A 24,778-nucleotide genomic window follows, 5' to 3' on the forward strand; every position below is an offset into this window, starting at 1 on the left:
ACAAATATACTATTTTTTCCAAAGTCAATATAGGCCTATATTAGACAAACTGGAATCAAAATCAAGATAATTAAAGAATGATCATGCCAAGGTATTGTGAGAAGAGAGGGACTGGTGACGAATATTGTGAATCCCTCCAAATATATTCCATTATATTCAAGTACTAAATATAATTGTGTTACTTTTTTTTCAAAAAAGTGTAATTAGGCCTATTGCTGATGTACAACACTTGCACCAATCTTGCGCCGCTGCTCTCGGCGGGAAAACTGATGAGCAGTCGGCACTGATGATGCTCACAACGCAGCGGGTGTTTATCAACAAAATGTGTGGTGCGTGGATGCTCTTTGAAGATGGTAAAAATCTTTATGATTCTTGACCAACATAATTATACTAAATTTTCATTGACATGATTGATCAATACAGGCATAATAACAAAATGACACAAAATCTTTTAAGCGAACCTGTTGGAAAATATGCAAATATCTTACAAATGTCAACTAAGATTTTTTTTTTTTTTATACAAGTGTCAAGATAAATCTCTTGAAGAAAGAAAGTTCTCTTTCTGTATTATAAAAATATGTTTACTGCAAGTATGTTTTACGTCTGTTCAGCAAAGCAGATCTGTTATCAGGAATGCATGAAAATGAAATGCCCACATCATGATTTTTTGTTACAATAAGCCCGAGCTCTTCAATGAGGTAGGCCTATTAACATATTTTTTTCAAACAGCTTGTTAAAAAATTATATCACAAGTATTTCATAACAAGTAAAACTGATAGAGGTATAACTGGACATAACAATTCAAACAGCAAAATAAATAATATTGGGGCGCTGTATGAGAAGGCGATATCCTGGCCTGAGTATATAGCCTTTATTATGCCTACTGAAAACATTTTTTTGTTGCCCGAGCGTGGCTTCCACGTGGAATTATACTTTCATTAAAAAAAAATCAAAGTTAATTTTTGTTGAATGGATCATCCATTCTCAAATCCGTAAATCTTTGAGTATGACTGTTTTAATTATTACTATAAATTATGGAGGTAAAATCTTTGCTGCTTCGACATTTTGTAAACATAAATACTAGTATACCATATTCTGAATCATATACAAATCACATGAATATCATAAAATCTAATCTAAAAAATGAACTAATAAATATGATATAATAATCATCATCTTAAGTGTGACAATTGGCAAAAGATATGTTTATATTATACTTCGTTCACAACAAACTCACAAAAACACAACTTAGAAGGAATCAATATTTCAACAAAATGACAGTAAACTGACTGTACTTGTATATACGTAACGCTATTTCAGATCATTATGCACTCCAAAAAATATTGGGTAAAATGCTCCATGAGGGTAATTATGTGTCCAACCAACGTTAGGCATTTCTTTTCGGCATTTTCATTTATCCAGTGTGATGAAAATTTTGCCCATTCTAAAGTAATTGCTGCTTGTACTTTAACCTTATTGGACAATATGCTTCCCGCACTGGGTAAAATACTATACCCCAAATCGGTTGGACACAATTACCCTCGTGCTGGTTAAAATTTTACCCAATATTTTTTTTACAGTGTGGTGATATCATCGTATCACTGCAGCAACAGAATATTTCAGCTTTTCAGGGTATGTTATATATAGTTATTATTTTATACAATAAAATCACATGAACAAAGTAAAAAAGGGTTTGTTATACTAATTGTAGATAGTATTCGGTAACTGATTTCTATCAATGGATGAGCTTCTTCTGAATAGATTCTTCAGAATTCAAAATAAAAAAAAATACATGAAAAACACTAAATGTTGACTAAGAAATGAAAGCTTACTTGAAATGAAAAAAAAAAATGATGACATTAGTACTTGATACACTACCTTCTTATAAAGAAATTACAATCGAGTTGTTCATCCTTCATTATTGCAAAGATTTCGTCAGAAATATATTTATAAAAAAGAATCAACCTTTGATATATTTAACTTTATCATCCAATATGCATGACACCGTTGTGCCTCTCCATTAATGAATAAATAAATAAATGATGATGATAATGAAAATGTAGTAAAATTAATAGTTTCGGTAGCATGTAAATACACTAATAGTATATAGTACAGTGGTAAGAGTTGTAATAACGGAATGATAACAATAATAGTGAACCTACATATAATAGTAAGAGATGTAAAGTAATATTAAGACCTATACACAAAAAATATACTTTACAAACAGATATATTCATGTACGCTTTAAACATAATGTACATCGTATTGTGTAATAAAGTGCAAAAATCAAACGCCCAAAACAAAAAAATCCCCCATAAAAAAGAAGCTCAAACGAAATATCATGAACGCTATTGCCATATATTTGATTCGCTTTATTTTTCATCAAAAGTTCAATTATGTTTGATATAATTCTTTAACGATTACATGATTTTTTTTTCAATTTGCAAAAACTATGAGCTTCCTATCGAAACAAAAATATTATACTTATAAAAGAATTTTCAATTTTCTCAAAATTGCTACTTTATTGGTGATATAAATCATTATAATATGATTATTAATGCATTTCGAACACGAAAAGTAAATCATTCCTCTGCTTGTTCTTTTAACTAAATTATATAGCTAATGTTCTTTAAGTGTTTTATTTACACTACAAGCTCATCAAAGTTTTTAATTGGATGCGTTATATAGTATTAAAAAAGACATGATTTTTTATTACTAAAATGTTCGTAAATTTCAACATTTTTTATTGCTTACAAATCAAACTCGGCACGAAAATGAACCCTTATACTCTTTACGACCTTTAAGAAAAATGAAACCAAAATTTTCTATACTCTAATCAGCAGTAATCAGAAGCGTTCAAATTTCTGGGATATTTTTTTTCAGCTTATCAAAACTGGACCGTAAATGAAAATGTGTAACTATCATCGGGTAAATATTTGAAATCCTAAGTAACGGATTGGCTTTGAAATCCGAAATTGGCAATATCCCCATTACGCAAAACAACTTTTCTTAAAATTTAGTCGTAATTAATTATTTATGTTTATTGTAGGTGATTTTCATGATTTTACTGTTCAGAATCTCATGCAAATTTAATCACCACTACCTAGAGTATAGAATCGACATGATGAAAGCTCTTTACTACAAATTTTGATTTCACGAATACCACTAGTAGTATTACAAAAACAAATGCTGTTCTCTATCTCATTTACAAAAAAATGGTGAAAATGATGAAAAACTTATGTTCTTTTTAATAAAAATGAAATTCAGGGTTTCATTCTAAAATCATAATCTACAAAAATAGAGCTTAAAGTATAAGCATATTGGTATAATCAAAGTGTTGGCAATTCAAAGTTGTTCAATCTTTTTGACCTTATCTTGAATTATTTTCATATCCTTTTCCAACTGTATTTTCAGATGTATTTATTGCATAAATAAAAATCGTATTGTATCTTGACTGATTAAAGCATAGAATGTCAGGTATCATGATCTTTGAAAATAGTAAAGATTGTGGTTTCATTTATAATTCTGATGATAAAAATTGAAGTTTCGGGATTTTACTTCCTTTGAATATATCAAGTTAATCTTATCATTAACCCTAGAATTCATACCTTATGAGCGTCAGTGGTGGAGGTTGGCAGAAATATTGATGGCATAGAGAGGAGTTGTGGGATAATTGGTTCCCTTGGTGATCTTTGAGTGTGACATTGAGGTTTGGCTTCTTTCGAGCGCCAGTATGTTCCATTAGGCCTTGGTTGAAGATGCTTGTACGGGTAGACTTCCGGGGCTTGATGGTGCTTTACGTGCCTCTCTGGTTGACTACGCGGTTGGCGTGTGTGATTCTGTTCGGAGAATGCATTCCAACCAACATTCATGGGTGGCTGAAAAACTGGTGAGGAATTGCGATTGTATTTGGTATTACAGGGATCATACATCTCCCCGTACTTTTTGAATTCGTCGTCGTCGACGTCGTCGTCAAAGTGTGAAGAATACATCTCGCGAATTCTTAACTCGTTTATGACTGCCAGGTTGAAGTCTCTTCTAGAATTTTTCCGCCTTCCATCGATCTGTTTTATGGGGAGACCCAGGTTGTTGTATTTGCGCCTAAGCTGAAGTTCGGCAATTTCGAGTTCTATTTGGAACTGTCGCTCGAGTTCAGGTCGCAAGTACGGATTTGGAGGTAAACCTACGTCATCTTCGTGGTCATCCACGGAGTAACTTGATACTTGTGGATCTTGTATGTTGAAGGAATGCCGAGAACAGTTGGCGTAGTACTCGGTAAGATGTTTTCCATCTTGGTTCGGTAATTGCAATGGGAATCGCTTGTGCGGTAGTTTGGAGTAAGTTTGATTCTTGATCGTCATGATCGCGCCCTGGTTAGGCAACATAAATTTATCTGGAGATGGAGTAGAATTTGTCGTGAGTCTTGGCATAGGAGAGGTGTAAACAATAGGTTCAGGAAACTTTGTATGAATAGGGCTTTTCAAGAACCCATCCTCCGCTAACATGGTTACTGGTGCAGTTGTTGATGATCTTATACTTCGCTGTCCTTGAGTCATAGACAGATCGAGTGGAAGGTCTTTCGAGTTATCAGTTTGTTTGCAATCAATGTAGGAATTTGTGTCTGGCTTGTATATAGGGTCACTTGATGGAACCGCACTGGGTCGAGAAGGTGTAAGAGCCCTGTTGTCTTCGGCAATTGGCTGCTGACTTGTTGCAGTTGATTGTGATGTTGTTGATGGTGATGGCTGTTGCAAAGATTGTGTCGAAGTAGGAGGAGGGGACGCTAGGGCACCTGCCAGAGAATGTGAAGGTTTAAGAATCTTAGCGCCCCCTGCAGCAGGAAACAGTACCGAGTCAGTCTCTACCAACACCTTCATCGATTTCAAAGACTGATTGGTAAAATGAAGGGAAGAGTCGGGGTTATTACTCCTCGATTTAATTGGTCTTGATTCCTGCACCTCATCTTCCTCCGGCGTGGTATCCACCCAGCCTGCTGGAAGCAAATTTGTAGGCACCCTTGCAATCATTGTGTCTTCACTTGAAGGATGAATGCTCGTCACGTGTGCCAGAAGGGATTTCGGCAGCTTGAACTTCCGGAAGCATATCAAGCATTCGAACGGCCTTCCCTTGAGACGTACTTCGTTATCAGGGATGCTCTCTATCAAAGTTTTCTGTTGATTGACAAGTGCCCTCATACTTCGCTCGCCACCGTGCATGCGAATATGGATATAGATATCGAAATAGTCCAGGAAAAACACCCCGCATATTTTGCATTTGTAGCTGATACCCCCTTTATCATTCTCAATCTTTAAGATTGAGGACGTGACAGACTGCGCTCCTTGGTTTCCAGTTTCTTTGGTCATCACCTCGCTTTTCATTCTCTGCCCTTCAGCGATGTCTTGCCTCAAGAACACATGGTGATTGTCTGCTCCCATTGCCATGGCTTTACACAGTTGAATTGAAATGTCTAGACCCATCTTTCGGGAGACCCCTTCTGCAGCACTCCAAGACGAACTAGAGTCAGTATCCTCGTCGCCATCTTTCCCGTCAGTTAAATCGGATAATATCCCATCGCTCTGCGATCGTCTGAAGCGAGCTGGATCATCTTTGTAGGATTTAAACCGTTTGCAATGCCTTGCGTGCCCTTGATCATCAGAGTCAGTGTTTGCTGTTTGAAAGCTATCGTTGGCATCCTCAAACCCCATCTTTCGTGTCACGTTCTCCTCATCATCTGGGGAGGACACAGCCAAAGGTTGGTGCTTCCTTCTTAGATTCATCCCATGTCTTCGCATTGGCAGACTGACGTCTACACTCATCATATCTCCCGTTGATGACATTCTTGAAGGAATGTCCACACTCTCCAAGATAATGATTGTCACTCCCTGCACCAGACAATTATTGGGGCTCTGTGCAAATATAAGAGGACAAAGTCGTATATATATTGTTGTATTGGTTTCGAAATAAAGGGATCTGCTTCCCGAGCAGCCAGATCATTAAATAAAACTCGTCAACAAATGAACAAATCATATTCATATATAGTGTTCATTTGTGCGTGTCTTATTTTTCTACGTAGGAATACGACCTATATATGTCTGTAAATGATATGGATGAATAAATATTTATTGTACCTCCGACTCGCCGTTGCTATTATGATAGGTGACATGATTTGAAATGAGAAAAAAATGGGGGGGGGGGCGGGATATAGGTCAATAGACAGGTTGAACCTTAACACTGTTCTATAATAGAGATAACCACTGATCAGGGCTTCGTTTCATCAAAGCACCAGAAATTGTAACTTTGCCATAAACTATAACTATCACGTATCATGATAGAGTGAGTGAATGAATAAATAAATGAGGAATCGATGAATGGATGAATAAATGAATGGATGGATAAATAATACATTAAATGAATGAATGAATATGCAAGTAAACGAATGCCTTTGTAAATCAAGCAATACATTGTCAATATAAATGTTCTGACTGTTCTGAATGGCTTATCTCTGGTACGCATCGTATTGAGACCGTGGGCATAACTGAACTTTCGTAGGAGCATGAATCATCGAACATTGTCGATATTAAACGTAGTTTCTGCGATATTATTTCTATGAAAGCTCATATTTTCCTTTATTTGATAAAAATAGCCACGTATTTCCCTTAAAAGCGAACACCTTTATTCCGTTTTATGTTTCACGTCGATGGCAACTAAAGGAACAATGACGGCATATTTTTAGCTTTATTCGTAGAAATCGAGGTACGTTTGGTGCATTGTTTCTATTTACTTTGTGCAATCACGCATTTCTATTTGTTGCTACGATATAATAATTCCTAAACTTCACATGTTATAGTGCATTGGCCAGGGGTCTATTGTACTAAATTCAGTTAACTTTACTGTATGCACCAACCTATTATTTCATGTAGTCAGGGCCGTCGCCAAGGGGGGGGGGGGGTGTCGACACCCCCCCCCCCCACTAATTTGGATATCGTCGTAAATCAGCGCTGCCGTAGGGAAAAATGGAAAAAAAGGACGAGAAGAAAAAAGAGAAGGGAGAAAGAGGAAAGAAGAAAGGAAAGAAGAGAAAGGGGAAAAGAAAAAAAGAAAAGAAAGAAAGAAAGGACGGAAGAAAGAAAGAAATGAAGAGACAAAGGAGAAGGGGAAAACAAAAGGAAAGAGAAAAATCATAGAAAGAAGAGAATGGGGTAGACAAGGTTTTGATTAGGTAAACTTGCTGTGTGTCGGTGTAATTAAAAATGCGGAGTATGAGATGTTAGAAAAATTATAAATTGTCTGTTACGTAAGCGCATGGCTGATTTTGGACTGAACGCTTGTCGGGAAAATGACAAATTTTAGGGTCACGCAGGGCTGTTCCAACTGCTCCATGTACCTTGTTCTACTCGATCTTTGAGCTCCATTATCTTTGTCGATGAAATAAGGTAAAATTGCATATCCTTATCGTTAAGTTGTTATTTTTTTCGTATTGCGATCGTGGGGAGCTCTCTGTAGGCTACCGACAACGATTAGAAAGTCCTGGTTTAAGGTCTAAAGCTAAAAAATAATCAGCTCGCGCTTCGCGCTCGCATCATATATTTAGTAAACATTCTGCTGAAAATGTTGCTTAAATATCCCTCAAAATATAAACAATATCCGTTCGCGCTTCGCGCTCGCATTATGTTTATTGAGATACACAGCTTGTTCAATTACAGACACCGAAACTGAGTTTGTTTTTATGTAAAAACATGTATCAAAATATCAAAAAATTTCAGCTCGCGCATCGCGCACGCATTATGTTTATTGAAATACACAACTTCTTCAGTTACAGATGCAGAAACTGATTTTGTTTCAATGTACATAAATGTAAAAATGTTTCATGGTTTTCAAGTCAAAATATTCAAAATTTTGAGCTCGCGCTTCGCGCTCGCATGCATGGTAATTTATATTCAGGCCACATAAAATACCTTATGTTGCTTCTAAAATGAAAATTTAGTGAGGACTAACCCCTTAAAAAGGAAAAGAAAATCAGAGTTTGACGTCCGCGATGGGAAAATTTGGATGAAGATACCCTCGCCCCCTTCATGGAAACTGGAACTGATCCTTGGTATGATGAAAGAAATAGTGACTAAGGAGAATGAAAAACACTTCCAAGATTCATGGTCGCCGGATGATGGTAATCGCTACCGATATTTGTGGATAATCAGGGCCTAGACACCTGCATGTAGATGAACTTCAACTCAGTATTTCAACAATGATTGCAGATAGAGTTGTCGGAATAAAACAGAATAAATTCAAAGTAGATGACGTAGGCCTATAAAATCAATGCACACAAACACCAGAAGTAGCATAATGAAATTATAAAATAACATCATCAAATGTGTTGAGGTTTGGATATGAGCCCTTTTTATTTTTTGTTATTATTATTTTTTTTTTTTGGGGGGATATTGTGTGAACAAGTGAAGCAAGTGAACAAAAAGGTCGGTGTCTTTAATTGAAATTATAATTCTATCAGACTTAAAAAGTAAAAACGGGATCCCATATTGGAAAACTTAGATGACAAATATGTTTTGAACTACTATACATATATTAATAAAATATTTGTATGATCATGATGGTTTAAAGATTTAATAGACAATACAATAAGTTTACTACAGATAACTACCCCCCTTTTTTGGAGGGTGGGGGGGGGGGCTCTCATATCAAGAGAGTCAAAGTCAAGAGTCAAAATTGATAAAGGTTTTAAATAATAGAGAGTGCTAGCGGATGAATTAGGGGCTTATAAATGGACTCTTTGCAGGCAGAATTGTAATCAAACGCAATTCCGAAAACATCTACTTGTTGTTGTTGTTATTATCATTTATCATTATTATTATTGTTATTATTATTAGTAGTAGTATTAGTATTATTATTATCATTATTAGATTTTATTGCAAAAAACATCAAAATATACAATCGCATGCAGTCCAAAGACTGAAGTATGTGACTGTTTAAAGAAAATGAATAATTCAATTCATTTCAATACTTTATTCCAGACACAGCTGCATAAGCAGAGGTCCATATAAATAAACATCATAGTATCATGGACGTTATACACCAAGACAGACAAACGAAGATAAAGCTTAATAACAGATAATTATGTATAGAGAGTAGAACAGGGTACAAAATAATCACACTAAATGATACTAGAAATAACCAATGAATACACACACAAAAAATGACAGCAATGTATGAAAAGTACAATGGAAATATTTACAAATGGCAAAATGAGTAACTTGTCTCAACAAAATACAAATATACGTAGCTATCTAGATCTCGACTCATGACTCTGCCATTGAATGTTATACCAATGCTTCCACAATTGTGACGTGTAAGTAAACAAGGAAGTCAAGTATACATTTATTTCCCTCCGATTGGCAATACACAGATTACATCCGATTTCATCTAAAATAAACAAATGGGTTAACCTATCATCATACTTACAATAGTATTTTCAGCAATGTCGTTTCTCTCAATAAACTTAAAAGTTAAGTTTTTAACAACTGCTTAGCACGAGGGTACATGGATTAGAGATAATCCTAATCTCCAGCTTGAAAATAGCGCTTGAACCCACATGAGCTGATAGTAATATTTATACATCTCCGAAACAAACTGATCAAACTATGCTCATTTCTATTCATAACATTCAAGGACGTTGGGTAAAGTGCTAGTGTTCACTCATAGTGCAGTCATCTACTGGTATTCTACGGAGCCTTTAAAATGCCATCGACTTGATGACTTGGCGAGATACTTTATCTTGCCATATCGACATATTTACCTTATTATGTCGACATGGAGATATAAGTTATCTTGCCAAGTTGACTTATGAAAAGTTATATGTCAACATGGCGAGATATTCTATCTAGCCAAGTCGACTTATAAAAAGTTACTGTATATGTCTGGACACTTCAGATCTCGCCATGTCGACATATAATTTTTTAAGTCGACTTGGCAGGATAACGTATCTCGCCATGTCGACATAATAAGGTTATTATGTCGACATGGCAAGATAAAGTATCTCGCCAAGTCGTCAAGTCGATGGCACTTTAAAGGCTCCGTAGTATTCATATACATTTTTATAATTAATATGCAGCAGGTTAGCGGAGCATGCAGAGCCTCCCTTGTATCATACATTCACGTCGGGTTCACGTGCATTTGCTCAAGCGGTTACAACGTTTTACACTCCTTAACACCCTGTACAAAAAGACAATATTCAAATCAAAGCAACAATTTTAGATGGCTCATATTTGTTTTACATGCCTTTGAACCTCCGTTCTAAAGGTTATGGTTTCAGAATTTTAAGCCATACTCCCTCTCTCTTTCCAAATTCGAGAGCTCCCCGGCCCGGATTAATGGTTAGTCAAAAGACCATAAGGTATGATAGGGAAATGGACCCACTTTTTAGAAATGGCCGTTATTCATTCAAAGTTTCGCACTCCATGAAATAATTATTGTCAAAATCGTACAAAAATAAAGTTGGTTGTCCTAGGAAGGCATTCTTTTCAAGGGTAAGATGCCATATAGGGAGGGGGCGATATTTTTCGGGGGGAGGGGTGTCCTAAAACCGAGAAAAAAAACATACAAGAGAACTTCTGCAAATAAAAGATAAAGTACTTGGCATAAATGAGAATACAACTAATATGTGTGAAGGTCAAAGAAAGAAGATCTATGATTTATTTTTAATGGATTTGTCTTTGTTTGCGTGCAGCCCCTAAAAAATATAATGTATGTGATACTCCATGTTTGATTGGGCCGCAGTTACTCCCCCTTTTCGTGTCACGTGTATCTCTCTCTTCTTCCAGTGGTAAGGCTATTATACTTTCAGCTACATTCCTGCTGGATACCGAAGCATGTATTTTGGTGTATTGTTCTGTTTTACTATTTGTAGTCAAGCGCATTTGTAGTGGCTGCTTCATACACATGAGACACAGCCCGGAGGGGCCACTTCCATTGACGAGTAGATACCATGCGCGACCACGGGGTCTTAAATGAGAATGAAACTCTTGGAGCAAGTTAGCTTTTGTGAAAGCAGAAAAATCAAAGAATAAGATCAACAAAAGTTTGAGTAAAAAAGGACTAGAAATAGAAGAATTATGAGCATTTGAATGTCGAGATCACTAATGCTATGGAGATCCTCCTATTGGCAATGCGACCAAGATCTATGATGTCACAGATGAACAACTCTCCCCTTTTGGACACTGAAAATATACCCCAAAACATCTCTTTTTGCTCATTCTAATCATATGACAAACGATTCATCAATGATGTAATGTTGTGAAACCTCTGTACTTGTCCTATCATAAAGAGAACATCTCACCTTGTGATAGACTCTATAAAAAAGAGAATATAAGTGAAATAAGTGCTTAAGTAATTACGTGTGTGACATCACAGATCTTGGTCGCATTGCCAATGGGAGGATCTACATGGCATTAGTGATCTCAATATTCAAATGCTCATAACTTTCTTATTATTCATTCAATCTTCCTCAAACTTTCAACAATATGTTTCTTTGATTTTTCTCTTTGATATGGATTCAGCTGGTTTCAAGAGTTTCATTCTCCTTTAAAAAGCACCCTAAAAACGTATTTTCCATATTCTGAAAATGCACCCCTTAACAAGTATTGGCGTGTGAAACCCTACCCTTAATAAGTATTGGAAACAAATACTATTGGCAAGTATTCCCAGAACTGAGCCCCTAAACAAGTACAGCGATGTATTTTCCATATTCTGAAAATGCACCCCTTAACAAGTATTGGAAACAAAACAATACTCTTGGCAAGTATTCCCTGAAATGAACCCATAAACAAGTACAGCGATATTTTATTGTTATGGCACGGGTCCGTCGGTCGTCGGTTTTACTTTTTACACACCATTATTTTGGTTTAGTACGGCCCCATGCACCTTCCACACCTCGCGCAAAAACTCTAAACACGTAGTGTTGGGGCAAAAAGGACATCCTTTATAAAACATTTTTATTTTGTTTTATCATCCCCGCATATTTGACCCTAAACACGTATATTCCGAGCGAAATAGATACCCTTTTTTCAATATTTTTGTGTTTTTGACACCCTTATTACGTTACGTACGTAACGTGCCCTATCTTGAAAAAGACATCCTTTTACGTGTTTTTTTGGTCACGCATGGTATCCACTCGTCAATGTAAGTGCCCCCCCCCCCCCGGAGACACAGTCACGCCGAAATTGGCATATTGTAGCGGGTTGAAGCATTATACCACGCAAAGCCATATGTCGTAACGCACTTTTGCTCAAGCGGTGTCATATGGAGAATGGAGTGAATGCGTCACGCAAAACAAAATTGTTGATGAGTTCAGCTAAAATTAAATCAACAATATTTATGGCCTTCATAATATTATGCATATCTTTGAAAGCTGTATTATACGCAGACGATGCTGTTCTATTTTTTAGTAGTCAAAGCAGTGATGAAATTGAATCAGCTTTGAATTTTGATTTAAAACAAGTATACAAATGGGTATAAAAAGCGAACAATCTCACATCAAATGCATAGAAAAATGAATTTTTGTTATTTGGTTCACAAATGAAATTGGCTAAACTTGAGAAAAATATTTGCATTAGACTTAACCAACAGCAAATTTTACAGGTCTACACTTACAGATACTTAGGGGTTTGGCTAGATCCAACATTAAATTGTACGACTTGCGCTGTCATCTGGCATAATTCTTTCCGATCTATCTGACCATTTTCCAATATTCCTCCATTTCCAACTCAATAATGGTTTCTCGGCAAACTCGGCTTCTTTTCACATACAACGTGATTTTTCTGAAAACAATATAGAACATTTTATGCAAGAGCTAGAAAACACAGACTGGTCTGGAATCTACACTATAGAAAATGCAAATGATGCCTTTGAATCATTCATGAGCATAACATCTTCTAAGATGGATCACTGTTTTCCTTTAATCCGAAAAAAAAAATCTATCTACAAAAAGATTCCAAGGTCCCCATGGGTCTCCAAGGGTATTTTACGATCCATTAACAGGAAGAATAATCTTTATTTGAAATCAATTGTTAAACCATGTGATAAGAACAAGAAAAAGTACAAAGATTACAAGAACATTCTTACTGGTATACTTAGGAAAAGTTTTAAAAAAAAATTTTGTAATCAGTTTCAATTATTCAAAAATGATATACAAAATACCTGGAAAATAATTAAGAATGTTTTGCATGGTAATTTAAAAAAATCTATCGTTTCAAAATTAAATGTTGATGGCGAAATTATAGAAAATCCACTTACTTTGGCCAACACTTTCAATGATTATTTTTCCAGTATAGGCCCAAATCTTGCCAGACTCATTCCAGACTCTACAAAACACTTTACTGATTTTCTTCATGACCCCAACCCAAATTCAATATATTTTTCTCCTACAGATGAGGCAGAAATTGCGGATATAATTCATGGCTTAAAAAATAAGCAAAGCTCGGGGCATGATGGCATCAATAACATTTTGTTAAAAAAGAATTGTAATACCATTGTTAAACCCTTGGCATATATCTATAATGTATGTATGTCTACTGGGATTGTTCCTTAATCGCTGAAACTAGCTCGAGTTATACCTGTATTTAAAAAAGGTGACAGTACTGCGTTAGGTAATTATCGACCCATATCACTGCTGACCTGTTTGTCTAAAGTACTTGAAAAATTGATATTTGTTCGCACGACGAAATTCTTTAATTTGCATGATCTATTTTATCCCTTGCAATTTGGTTTTCGTGAAAATCAGAATACTACACATGCATTATTAACAATAGTTGATAAGATTGCCAGCGGAATCGACAAGTTTCAACATACTGTTGGGGTGTTCCTGGACTTCTCCAAGGCTTTTGATACCATTAATCATGAAATTTTATTACACAAACTTAATTACTATGGAGTCAGGGGAATAGCCTTGGAGTGGTTCAGGAACTACCTAGACAATAGAAAACAATGTGTCTCTTTCGAAAACTTTAACTCCGAAACAAAACTTGTTACTTGTGGGGTTCCGCAAGGCTCTAATTTGGGTCCCCTACTTTTTCTTATATACATAAATGATTTTTGTAAGTCCTCCAATAATTTATCCTTTATTCTGTTTGCTGACGATTCTAATATTTTTTTCTCCCATAAGGATCCACGCCATTTGCTTGCCACCATTAATCACGAACTAGTACATGTATCTGAATGGATCAAAGCTAATAAAATATCCCTTAATCTCCAAAAAAACAAATTATATGCTCTTTAGTAATATCATAGATGAACTTCCAGGTAATATAATTTTCGAAAATACTAATTTACAAAGAGTTGGCAGTACTAAATTTCTTGGGGTAACCATTGATAATAATCTTTCCTGGAAAGAGCACGTTGATCACATTTGTAAAATTATTTCGAGAAATATTGGTATCATAAACAAAGTAAAATTTTTCTTTCCCACTCATATACTATTTAATTTGTATTCAACTTTGATCCTGCCTCATTTAAACTACGGTATTACAGCATGGGGGAATTGTGCTGATTGCCTCCTGAACATAATTTTACTTTTACAGAAAAAGGCTATTCGTATTTGTCATGCAGATTTTCGTTCACGCACTGACGAACTTTTCTATAAATATAATATTTTGAAGATTGGTGACTTGTATCGATACAATCTCGGAAAACTCATGTATAGTTTAGATAAAAATGAACTTCCAAATATTTTTTATTCCATGTTTACAAAAAATGTCGATATTTATCATTATCCTACAAGGTCCGCCGGGCTCTTTCATCCACCAAGAGCTAGAACCATCCTTTTAAATAAAACATTTATTTTTACAGGTATCAAACTTTGGAACTCCCTTATAGAATCATTACGTAACAAACCAACACATCAGTCGAGGGTTAAAGAAAATTCTTATCCTTGGGTATAAACCCCAGAACTCACACATTTCTGTATAAGCAGCTACACCTCTTGTTCTTATTCCCTTCTTATTTTCTTCCTTCTTCTCTTTCCCCCTCCCTCTCACATTTCTTTTTTTCTCTCTCTCTCTCTCTTCCTATCACCTTAATGTCTAGTTCTATTGCTTTTCTTATTTTCCTGTTTGTCTATGTTTTGTAGTGTGTTTTGTTTTGTTTCTTTTCCTTTTTTCTGTCTTGTCCTGTTCTGTCCTGTTTTGTTTTTGTTTGTGTGCCTTTTTTGTTTTTGTCTTTGTTTTGCTTTTAGTATTTGTCCTGTCTTGTCCACGTGATTGTCTGTTCACACACTCCTGAACTTATGTTTTTTTTTATACAGCAGGGGTATATATGATATAATATTTTTTGTTAATTGTAACATAGTAGGCATAAAAAGCTTGACCCCACTAGTATTCTTTTTCATTGTACAAACCTTTTTAATTTACGATTTGAATTTCATTGATCAAAGATATACTTTAATTAACTATTTATTGCAGGGAACCCATACTAACAAGCTTTGCTTTCCAGTGGGTTCCCTTTTTTCATTTCTGTATATTATATTTTTGTGTTTTGCTATACATTGTAACTTTTGTTAAATTTTGGAATGAAAAAGAATAAATGCAATCAATCAATCAATCAATCAATTGGAAAGAACATGTGACAAAAACAAGTAAAAAAAAAGGGATCGAGGATAGCATTACTTGGTCGTTCGAGAAGATACTTACCTCTGGAAGGATTAAAATTCCTTGCTAATGCATTAATATTAACTTTGTTTGAATACTGTAGTAATGCCTGGTCCAGTTGTGCTCAGAACACAAAAGATATCATAATTAAACAACACAAAAGTAATTTTGGGAGCCAACTTAAGAACTCCTACCCAAATTAATTTAAACAAACTGAAATGGGTTCCCATCCAAGATAGATGGAAATATTTTAAATGTAAAATGATATTTTCTGTTTTCCTTAATCAAAATGCAGCCTATTTGTTAAATATCTTTAAAAAATCTGAAACTGTACATAGTATTCGTACTCGTATAGTGCACAAAGCACAGTCTTGATTTTACCCAGAGTTCGAACGGAAATGGGCAAACAAAGTTTTTCTTTTGCTGGTGCATTCATTTGGAATAATCTACCTAATTTTTTTAAGAAATGCCCAATCCGAATCCTCATTTAGTCTTTTATTTTGGCGTTAGAATAGTCTTAATTTATAAACCGGCCCTTTGTGTTGTTCTCTTCTTTACAGTTTGTTTGTCTTAACGTACATTGTGCACTTTTTATGCACATGTTTGTTATATGTTTGTATTTTTGTTGTAGGGCCTCCAAGAACAACAGTATACCAATTACTGATGGAGCCACCCTAATGAAAAAAGACTTATAAATAAATAAATAGATAAAATAAATAAATAAATATAATACATGTTATGGTCTTGGAATATGGATAAAACATGTTAGTGGCGCCTAGTTGTCAATAAGAAGTTGGTCTATTACTTAACAATCTATTCTTATAAAGCTTTCTTTGATTCACATTCTACAAAATAAACCCTCTTTATTAAGAAAGAAACATTTTAGGTAGAATTACATGTATTAGATTGATGCAAGTACGATGATATGTACAGTAAATATACTATTTTGACTTTGTTCAATATAAATATAAATGAATGCGAGAAAGTGCAGCGATCGAGGGGGAAAGAGGGAGGGTGAAGGGAGCAAGCAAAAGGAAAGATCAAATAACAATTCAAAAGATGGAAGGAGGAGACACGAAGAAAATGAATGAAACAAAGAAATGAATAGAATAGAATAAAGGGATGATCTTTCGTTTCCTCTGTTTTATCCTTCCTACTTGTTTGCCTTTGTTGCTTTTTCATTCCCTTTTTCCTTTTTTTTCTGTTTTTCCCCTTCTTCACTATTTTTCCTTTCTCTCTCAAAGTTCTAGTAGAGTGTACCAAACCCCTATACGCCCTCTAGCGGCGATCATGACAGACTTTTCATTAAGGAATGTTGTTGTTGTTGTTGTCAGTTTTGACTATTGTTGCCTTGTAAATTTGCTTTCCCTTTTTTTTTCAAAAAGAATAATTTCTTTGTTCAATCTATATCAGTTAAAAAAAGTAAAGGAAAGATAGGAAAGAAAAGTTCCTAGGAAATCGTGCAAGACCACCTCTCCTGCCCTGTATTAGTACGTTATCCTGACAAGCCCGCTCGAGGTACATTTCGAGGGCGTCTCAGGCGTACAAACAAATTGTACTCCCTATGTCTCTCAAACGTGAGCAGGTGGCGCTCTATCCGATACCTCGTAGAACTCCATTTAAAATTCCGCAGGTGAAAATTTATGTCAAATCGATCAGATCAATATCAACATTTTTTTTATTAACTTTTTAACAAACAAAAAAAACATTTACAGTAGAGTAAATACTGACATTCAAGGGCCTTATGATAAAGTGAAAGTGACAAGAAAGGTGCACACATAGACTATTTAGGTGAAAACATCATCGATTACATCATAAACAATTACCCCCCAAGATGAATAATATTATATATACACCTTGCTCAGAAAAAGTATTATGGTCACGAAGTCTTGACTACACCCTGTTGTAATGGTTGCCAGGCTGTAAGTATTTATAGCTTAATAAATAGAGTAGAATTCACTGAGCAAAGTAATGCCGAAAATTTCATCAAAATCGGATAACAAATAACAAAGTTATTGAATTTTAAAGTTAAGCAATATTTTGTGAAAACAGTCGTCATGAATTTTCATTGGGTGGGCTGATGATGTCACATCCCCACTTGTTGTTTTGTATTTTATTCTATGAAATTAGGTTTATTCCAAATTTTTCCTCCAAGAACTAGAAAATTAGATTGACCAACGATTTAGTGCATTAGATATTTATTGCTGCAACTTATTTCATTTTAAGGGAGACATATTATTCACACAAGTATGAAATAATGAACAAATATGATTTTATGTAATAACATAAGGAAACGGAAAGTGGGGATGTGACATCATCAGCCCACCTAATGAATATTTATGACGACCGTTTTCACAAAATATTGCTAAACTTTAAGCTTCAATAACTTTATTATTTGTTATCCGATTTTGATGAAATTTTCGGCATTTTGCTCAGTGAATTCTACTCTATGTATTAAGATACAAATATTTTCAGCCCGGACCATCCCTTTAAGAAACTGTCATAAATCATATCAACGAAAGAGTTGAAAAATAGACATGTACAAAAATCTACAAGTCACAGATACAACATCAAAAATATAGCTACAACAATACCAATGATAAATTTCATAAATTTCATATATTATTTAAGTCGACAAGTTAAGGCTTTTTTTCTCCTGGTCTATGGCTCCGAAAACAATGCAACAGGGATCACGTAAAATTGCCATGTATAGTGCTGGTAAATCCATTATTTCAGTAATTAGTGCCCCTTAGGCATATACCATATATCAATGGTTTGAACGACCAATGAACGTAAACGTGTAACAGCAGTGGCGTACCGTGGGTCACGGCATTGGGGGGGGGGGGCACCAGCAAAATTTTTGAGTCACTTACGCGCGCTCAGTTGCTAGGTATACTGAACTAATAGAGACACTTTAAGTACAGTGTATTAAACGGATATGTATATTATTGATCAAATAATGCGAGCGCGAAGCGCGAGCTAAAATTTTTGATATTCAGACCCAAAAAGGGACATTATAAGCAAATTTTTGTAATCATGATACGTACCTGTCTCGCTAAACAAACAATGCGAGCGCGAAGCGCGAGCTGAAATTTTTGTATATTTTGACCCCATACAGGGATATTTAAGGACTATTTTTGTAAGGAATCCATTAAGAGTATATATATCTCACCATAGTCATCTAATGCGAGTGTCAAGCACCTGCTGATTTTGTTAAAATTACATCTAAACACACGAAGCACTGTTTGTAGTCGCAATCACGATTATCATACGCATCTCACTAATCAAATATTGCGAGCGCGAAGCGCGAGCTGAATATTTAGGAAATTCAGGCCTGAAGAGGGGCATTCTAAGGCTTGTTTGTAGGAATTAAATACGACCATACGTATTTCACTAACCGAATGATGCGAGCGCGAAGCGCGAGCTGATTTTTTTTAATATTCAGATTTAACTTAGACAAAGGGACATTTTAAGGACTGATTTTAGAAATTCATGAAGAGCAGGCATATATCACCAATCCACTAATGCGAACGTAAGCACGGACAGGAAATGTTTTATATTAAGACCTTAAAATGGGGCAATTACTTTAAGTAGTCATGAAAAAGAAGCATATGTCACTACATAAAACAATAATAACTCGAAGTGCGAGGAAATATATTTGGTGTATATTGACTTGAAAACGGGAGGTTTTAGTACCGCAGGATTATATATCTCGTTAAACAGACAATGCGACCACCAGGAACAATGAAGACATAGGCTTTGAGCAAATTATGTTTCATAAAGTTATGAAAAAATGTTTTTTTATGCAATATAACATAATTATTATTATAATTATAATGAACAATAATTTCTTCTTTCCCGCTTCGTTTCTCTTCCTTTCTCCCTCTTTTTTCTCCTTTTCTCCTTTTCCTCGTTTTTTTTTTTGGTCAGCCGATGGGGGGGGGGGGCACGTGCCCCCCTACTGCTTCTTCAGTAGTTACGCCACTGTGTAACAGCATGAGACTGGGCTAATCCGATTTAATAAGGAAGTTTATTTAAGAAAGCTTCAGTTCATGAAATAATACTGTTGACTAAATATATTCGAAAGCTCTGTTTAATACTTGAATTTTTACCAAACTGATTGGAGCTTACATGTTTTTATTCATTTATGCTCATCTTTACTTATTACTATATAGTATCTTGTATGAAAATGAAGTTAAACAATAACGATCGAGAATATATATTTTTGAGTTTTACATTAAAAGATTAACATATCTTGTTATACATCAATATTTTCAATAAAACAAATAAAAACAGTTTGCATATTTTACAGAAAGGTTGGGCTTGGTTTCTTATCAAGTCACATTGAAAACCCATAACAGCTCCAGCTTTCTTTTGGAGGGGGGGGGGGGTGGTGGTACGTTTAAAAATGGTTCCCTTCGACAAAATGCTGAAAGTAGAATATGTCAACATTTGCCTCCTCAAAATTTAACAAGCCAAAAGCTTATTACTTAAAAAAGGGTCAGCATTTTCAAATTCTTAGTTTTCACGTTTCCACGGGGGGGGGGGGGGGGGGGGGGGGGGGGGCTCGCTAGGTTTGGTTTTCTGCGGCACGGAGTTTTGTGGTATCCACAATCATGATAATGAAATGTATCTGTCCAGAACGAGTTGTGCTCATAGCGCCATCTATCCAGTCTATTGCAAAATATCTCTGTCCCAACTCCCTGGTAATAACATACCAGTGAGTGAGGACCATTTTCTAAATGACTAAAATTTTTGATATTTCTATCATAGGAGGTGTAACGAGGTATTCCTTTTATCACGTTGGCAATATTAATGAAATAAAAGAAAAAGAAATAGAATCCGGTTTGCATGCATTCCTTGTTGCTGAGTCTGGTGAAGTTTCAGGTTGCAAAAAACAATTCTGCCTAAAAAAAGTATGATCAAATTCTACTTACAAAATAATCTCCTTTCTACCTCCTTTAATTAGATTGCTCGTAAGGTTTTCCTTTGGAGTTATGATATTAATTGATAGATGAAAATATACAATAGACCATATGACTCTGTTCAAATATAGGCCTACAGAAGCAACTCAGAGTTTAGAGAAAACAGCTTCAATCAGAGAGGGCAATGACTGATGCCTAGAACATTCTCCCTTCTGCTTTTACAGTAGTCGCAAAATATGAACCCTACATCTTTCAAAAATAGATTGGACAAGGTTTGAAATGAGAGTGGAGAAAGTGAGTGTGTGTGAGAGAGAGGGGGGGGAGAGAAAGAGGGGGAGAGGTGGGTTGGGCAGGGAGCGAAGAGAAAGCGCGAGAGAACGTAAACGATAGTTAGAAGGGAGTGACCGTATGAACAAAGATGAAAGAAAGATGGAGATTAGAGGTAAGTTATGGCACTGCCTCACAATTTCAACTGATAGCATTTTGACTGATAGATAAAAGCGAATGAAAATCATCTTTTAAATATGGGTTGATTGAGGGCGCTATGTCCTGTTGACTGACTTTTTCGATCCACCTCTCGGGGTGTTCCCCCATAGGAACTCATGGACCTGACAGAGGAAACACAAGGCTACTAATCTCTCCATTGAAACCATAAGTCAGAGATTAATATCCCATACCTTTCGCAGTTCATTTAAGAACGAAATTATCACTACCCTTCTAAGTACTCAGAATTACATCCCCTTCTGCTGATCCTGTTATTAACTAGAATACGACTTTGTGTTAGGGCACGGTTTTACGGGCATAAAAGTGCAACTTTAATATAAGAAGTCGGAGTATAAAGGAACCAGTGATTCTTTAAAAGGAAGGTGGTCCGGTGATGCGGTGAAGCGTGTGTTTGTAACATCGTACTGGAGGGTTTTATTGAGATGTTGAATGCGGGAAGGGTTTAACAGAAGTTAATGACGGCGCCGCGGCGATGTGTGTTGCGCTATTAAAATAGCATCTTCTTCATTCGATACGACGAACGCGAAAACGTCGAGATGCGGTTTTGGGACTCGTGGAATACGGCAGCGTCGGGATAAGTGCTTCTTCTCATCGACTGTCTCATCGCTTGCACCCCGGAGCGGTGTTTGGATACAGAAACTAATACGTGTTTAAACACCCGAGAAAATCCTGCTGGTTGAGGTCATGTAACATTGAGATACCTCGAGGAGTTTCCAGTGCCATCCCCCGTCAGATAGACGTGTCGAAATCTGACTGTTTGTCTAAGACTTGCTTGGCAAGCTGAAGTTTACCCGGGTCTCGACCTCTGTTTCGCATTGTCATCTCTGCCGCTCGGCTCGGTCAAAGTCACGCCAGAGGTGCGCTGGGTATTTAAACGGAGTGCCTGTCCCTTTTCCAGCTAGCAATGTCAATTTACCAGTCTCTCCTGTGATTTATTAATTTTGTTTGTATTCATCTATTTTTTTTTGATTGAGTGACGTTACAGCATTCCTATTAGTCAATAGGTCTGCCTCCGTGGTGTGAAAAATTGCCCTCTTTAAATACAATAGCGTCTAAGTCAATTTGACAGAAAGAAAACCGACAATTCCTTGGTGCGTTCACCTTATTTCTAGGACTGGTATTTTCTACTCGGAGATTGACAAATACGAGTTCTCATTTTCTTCTCCCTTCCCTCTCACTCTCTCTACAGTGTGTGTTTGTTTTCATGGTAAATATAATTCAATTCAACATTGCTAAACTATTGCTTTGCAAACATTCACGAGAGGCTATTATGACAGGAATTCCATCTTCATGCTTTCATTAATTTCCAATTTTCGGGTGAGAATTAGGAGGTGAAAGGATCAGCTACGTGACATTGCCAAAGAACCCCTTGTTTAAAACCCCTATCATATCATATCATCTTGAAATCGATATGGATTACATATTCCATCCTTTTATTACTGACGTGCAAGAAGCAACTCATGATTTTATTGGTATCAGAGGAGTTAAGAAACAACGTAACATCATCTTAGTCTGACGAAGATCGCGTGTTTGGAAACTTCTTCAGCAGTTCAGTTTGATGAGAGAAAATCTGAGAATATTTTTGTTAAAATACAATTGAGAACGAGGACCGTGGACCAGGAAATTTAAAAGGGAAAGAAGAAGAAGAACAGCAAAGAATGAGAAAGATTGACAAAACGACTGATTAACAAGGAGAAACAGCAACTGCACCATAGTGGATTAACGCTATAGGAAACAGAAAGAAACAAACTTTGAAGAGAAGAACATATTGCAAATGCTCAAAGTGGAATAATCGCGTTTAAGAGGACTCTAAAGTGGAGAATCCTAAATTAATCGACATGGATGTGTATTCAACAGGGACTCTTCTTATCTGGCTCCTACAAATATTTGTCCTGGAAACTTGGTAAGTTGTGGATATTTCCTTTGTTGTTCTTGACTTGACAGAATCGCGTAGAAGAGGTCAGAAATGGCTTTAATAGTTTGCACAATTGAATATACTCATCGAGGTTGATTATAAATCACCAAAATGGTCATGTTTGAAGTTCATTTTTTTTCTTGCAAGATATTACTTTGTTAGAACAAGTCGTGGATCGAACAGTAATCATGATGATAACCCTTTATTCTTACAATACAGAAGAGGAAGAATGAACACCGACGGTTGAATAATTGAATGGTACGTTAGTCTTAAATGTTAAATGAATTACCTTTCGAGCTCAAGCCAATTCTAATCACATGGGTAAACAAAATGCCATTTAGACAAAAATGAAACGTGTTACTCAAGTACTTTGAAACATTGAAACATGTCATTGTGATTTCCTTTGCGTTCTAAGATACGGTGCGACAGATAAAATGATATAAATTTCAAAACGTGTACAGATGGAAGAAAAAAGTATGTCATAATTATCATCATGTGTATTATATACTTAGTACCTTTCTGCTTACACAGAAGGTATCCTAGGTTATTTACTGTAAATATGCTTGCGTTAAACCAATAAAGTATATTTTGCATGGATAAACAAACTAAGGAGGGTACTTTAACTTTGAAAGTTTTTCTGTTGATCCTTCCAAAACGTCGAAAAATATAAACCTTTAGGCTAATCTCTTATATTTAAATGATTCAATTCATTTTCTAAGAACAGTTACTTCACATTTACACAAGAATCATCATAAAACGCTCTTAAGTGAATCTTGATTATTACTTGTATTTTAATATAGAATGGTCTTTCCCTATAGTTTTTTTCAATGGAACATGCTTACCTAGTGATGGACTAGTCATGGGTTTTGTGTGAGCTTGTAGAACTCAAGCATGAGCCAACTTCGGTTGATGTAAGAATCGCATCTTCAACTGGACGACTGACGAAAGGCGTCGAGATGGTCGACTGTGATCATTTATTGGCCTAAAATCATCAGATGAGGTTGACGAATAACAAGAACTTACTGTAGGATAAGATTAAGATCAAATGAATTTTATTCTTAGATGAATATGCTCCTAATTTTGAAGTATATGATCTTTTTTATCAATCTTAAAGTTACAGTTTTATGCTACAGTCTCATCAACGGAACCGATTCCAAACTGACCGATAGTCCCAATCGAAATAATGTGATAGCTTTGATCGGTCTGGAGTCGGTTTCGTTGGTGTGACTGTAATATAATTGAATTAAATCTCCTTACAAAATAAGCTCTTTGCTTCTTTAGAGCGTTATCATGATTCTATCGGCTGTCTGCTGGCATCGCAATATCACAAGCAGTCAGGCAGAAGCCGAATGACTGAAAATAAGTTTCTCCGTAATAGGCATTTACGAGCTGAAAATGGAATTGAAGGATGTTCCAAACAAAACGCTTTCAGCGCGTAAATCTTCTACTTATTGGACGTAGGGTTTGCCATAATTCATATAGCTTGATAATCGTTGATCTTTTTTACATTGAACTTCTTGATGATTAAGTCATAGGTGAGTTACGGGCATTGTGGAGAATGCTATACACTAAACTCTTTTACGGTGATGTAGCCATTGGTATAGTCTCACCAATTCTTCTCGGAGTCCAACTTGAATAAATCGCAAATCCACCATCTTGGTAGTAATAGTCACGATGATGGCGATATGTGTTATCAATTGATAAGATCATTTTGGCCTATCATAATTGTTCATTGATTTCCTGCATGAGGAATAAATATTTTTTCCACGGGTCGGGTGGCAAGTTTC

The 24,778-nt window shown here is 35.8% G+C and overlaps 1 protein-coding gene across 1 annotated transcript; it reads right to left on the reverse strand.

Annotated features, from left to right (window-relative positions):
- Positions 1-523: 523 nt before the first annotated feature.
- Positions 524-9,636, reverse strand: LOC135154281 (uncharacterized). The gene is made up of 2 exons (XM_064100215.1): positions 9,472-9,636; positions 524-5,906 (listed from the first exon to the last, which is right to left on the reverse strand). The coding sequence occupies exon 2, from the start codon at positions 5,835-5,837 to the stop codon at positions 3,603-3,605; it is 2,235 nt and encodes a 744-aa protein (XP_063956285.1). The 5' UTR covers positions 5,838-5,906; positions 9,472-9,636; the 3' UTR covers positions 524-3,602.
- Between the last annotated feature and the right edge of the window lie 15,142 nt (positions 9,637-24,778).

The sequence above is a fragment of the Lytechinus pictus genome, chromosome 5 (genome assembly GCF_037042905.1).
Source record: "Lytechinus pictus isolate F3 Inbred chromosome 5, Lp3.0, whole genome shotgun sequence".
Classification (NCBI taxonomy): Eukaryota; Metazoa; Echinodermata; class Echinoidea; order Temnopleuroida; family Toxopneustidae; genus Lytechinus; species Lytechinus pictus.

Excerpts from the sequence above, each read along its gene's own strand:
- LOC135154281 (XM_064100215.1), bottom strand. The coding sequence starts at position 5,837 with ATGTCATCAACGGGAGATATGATGAGTGTAGACGTCAGTCTGCCAATG.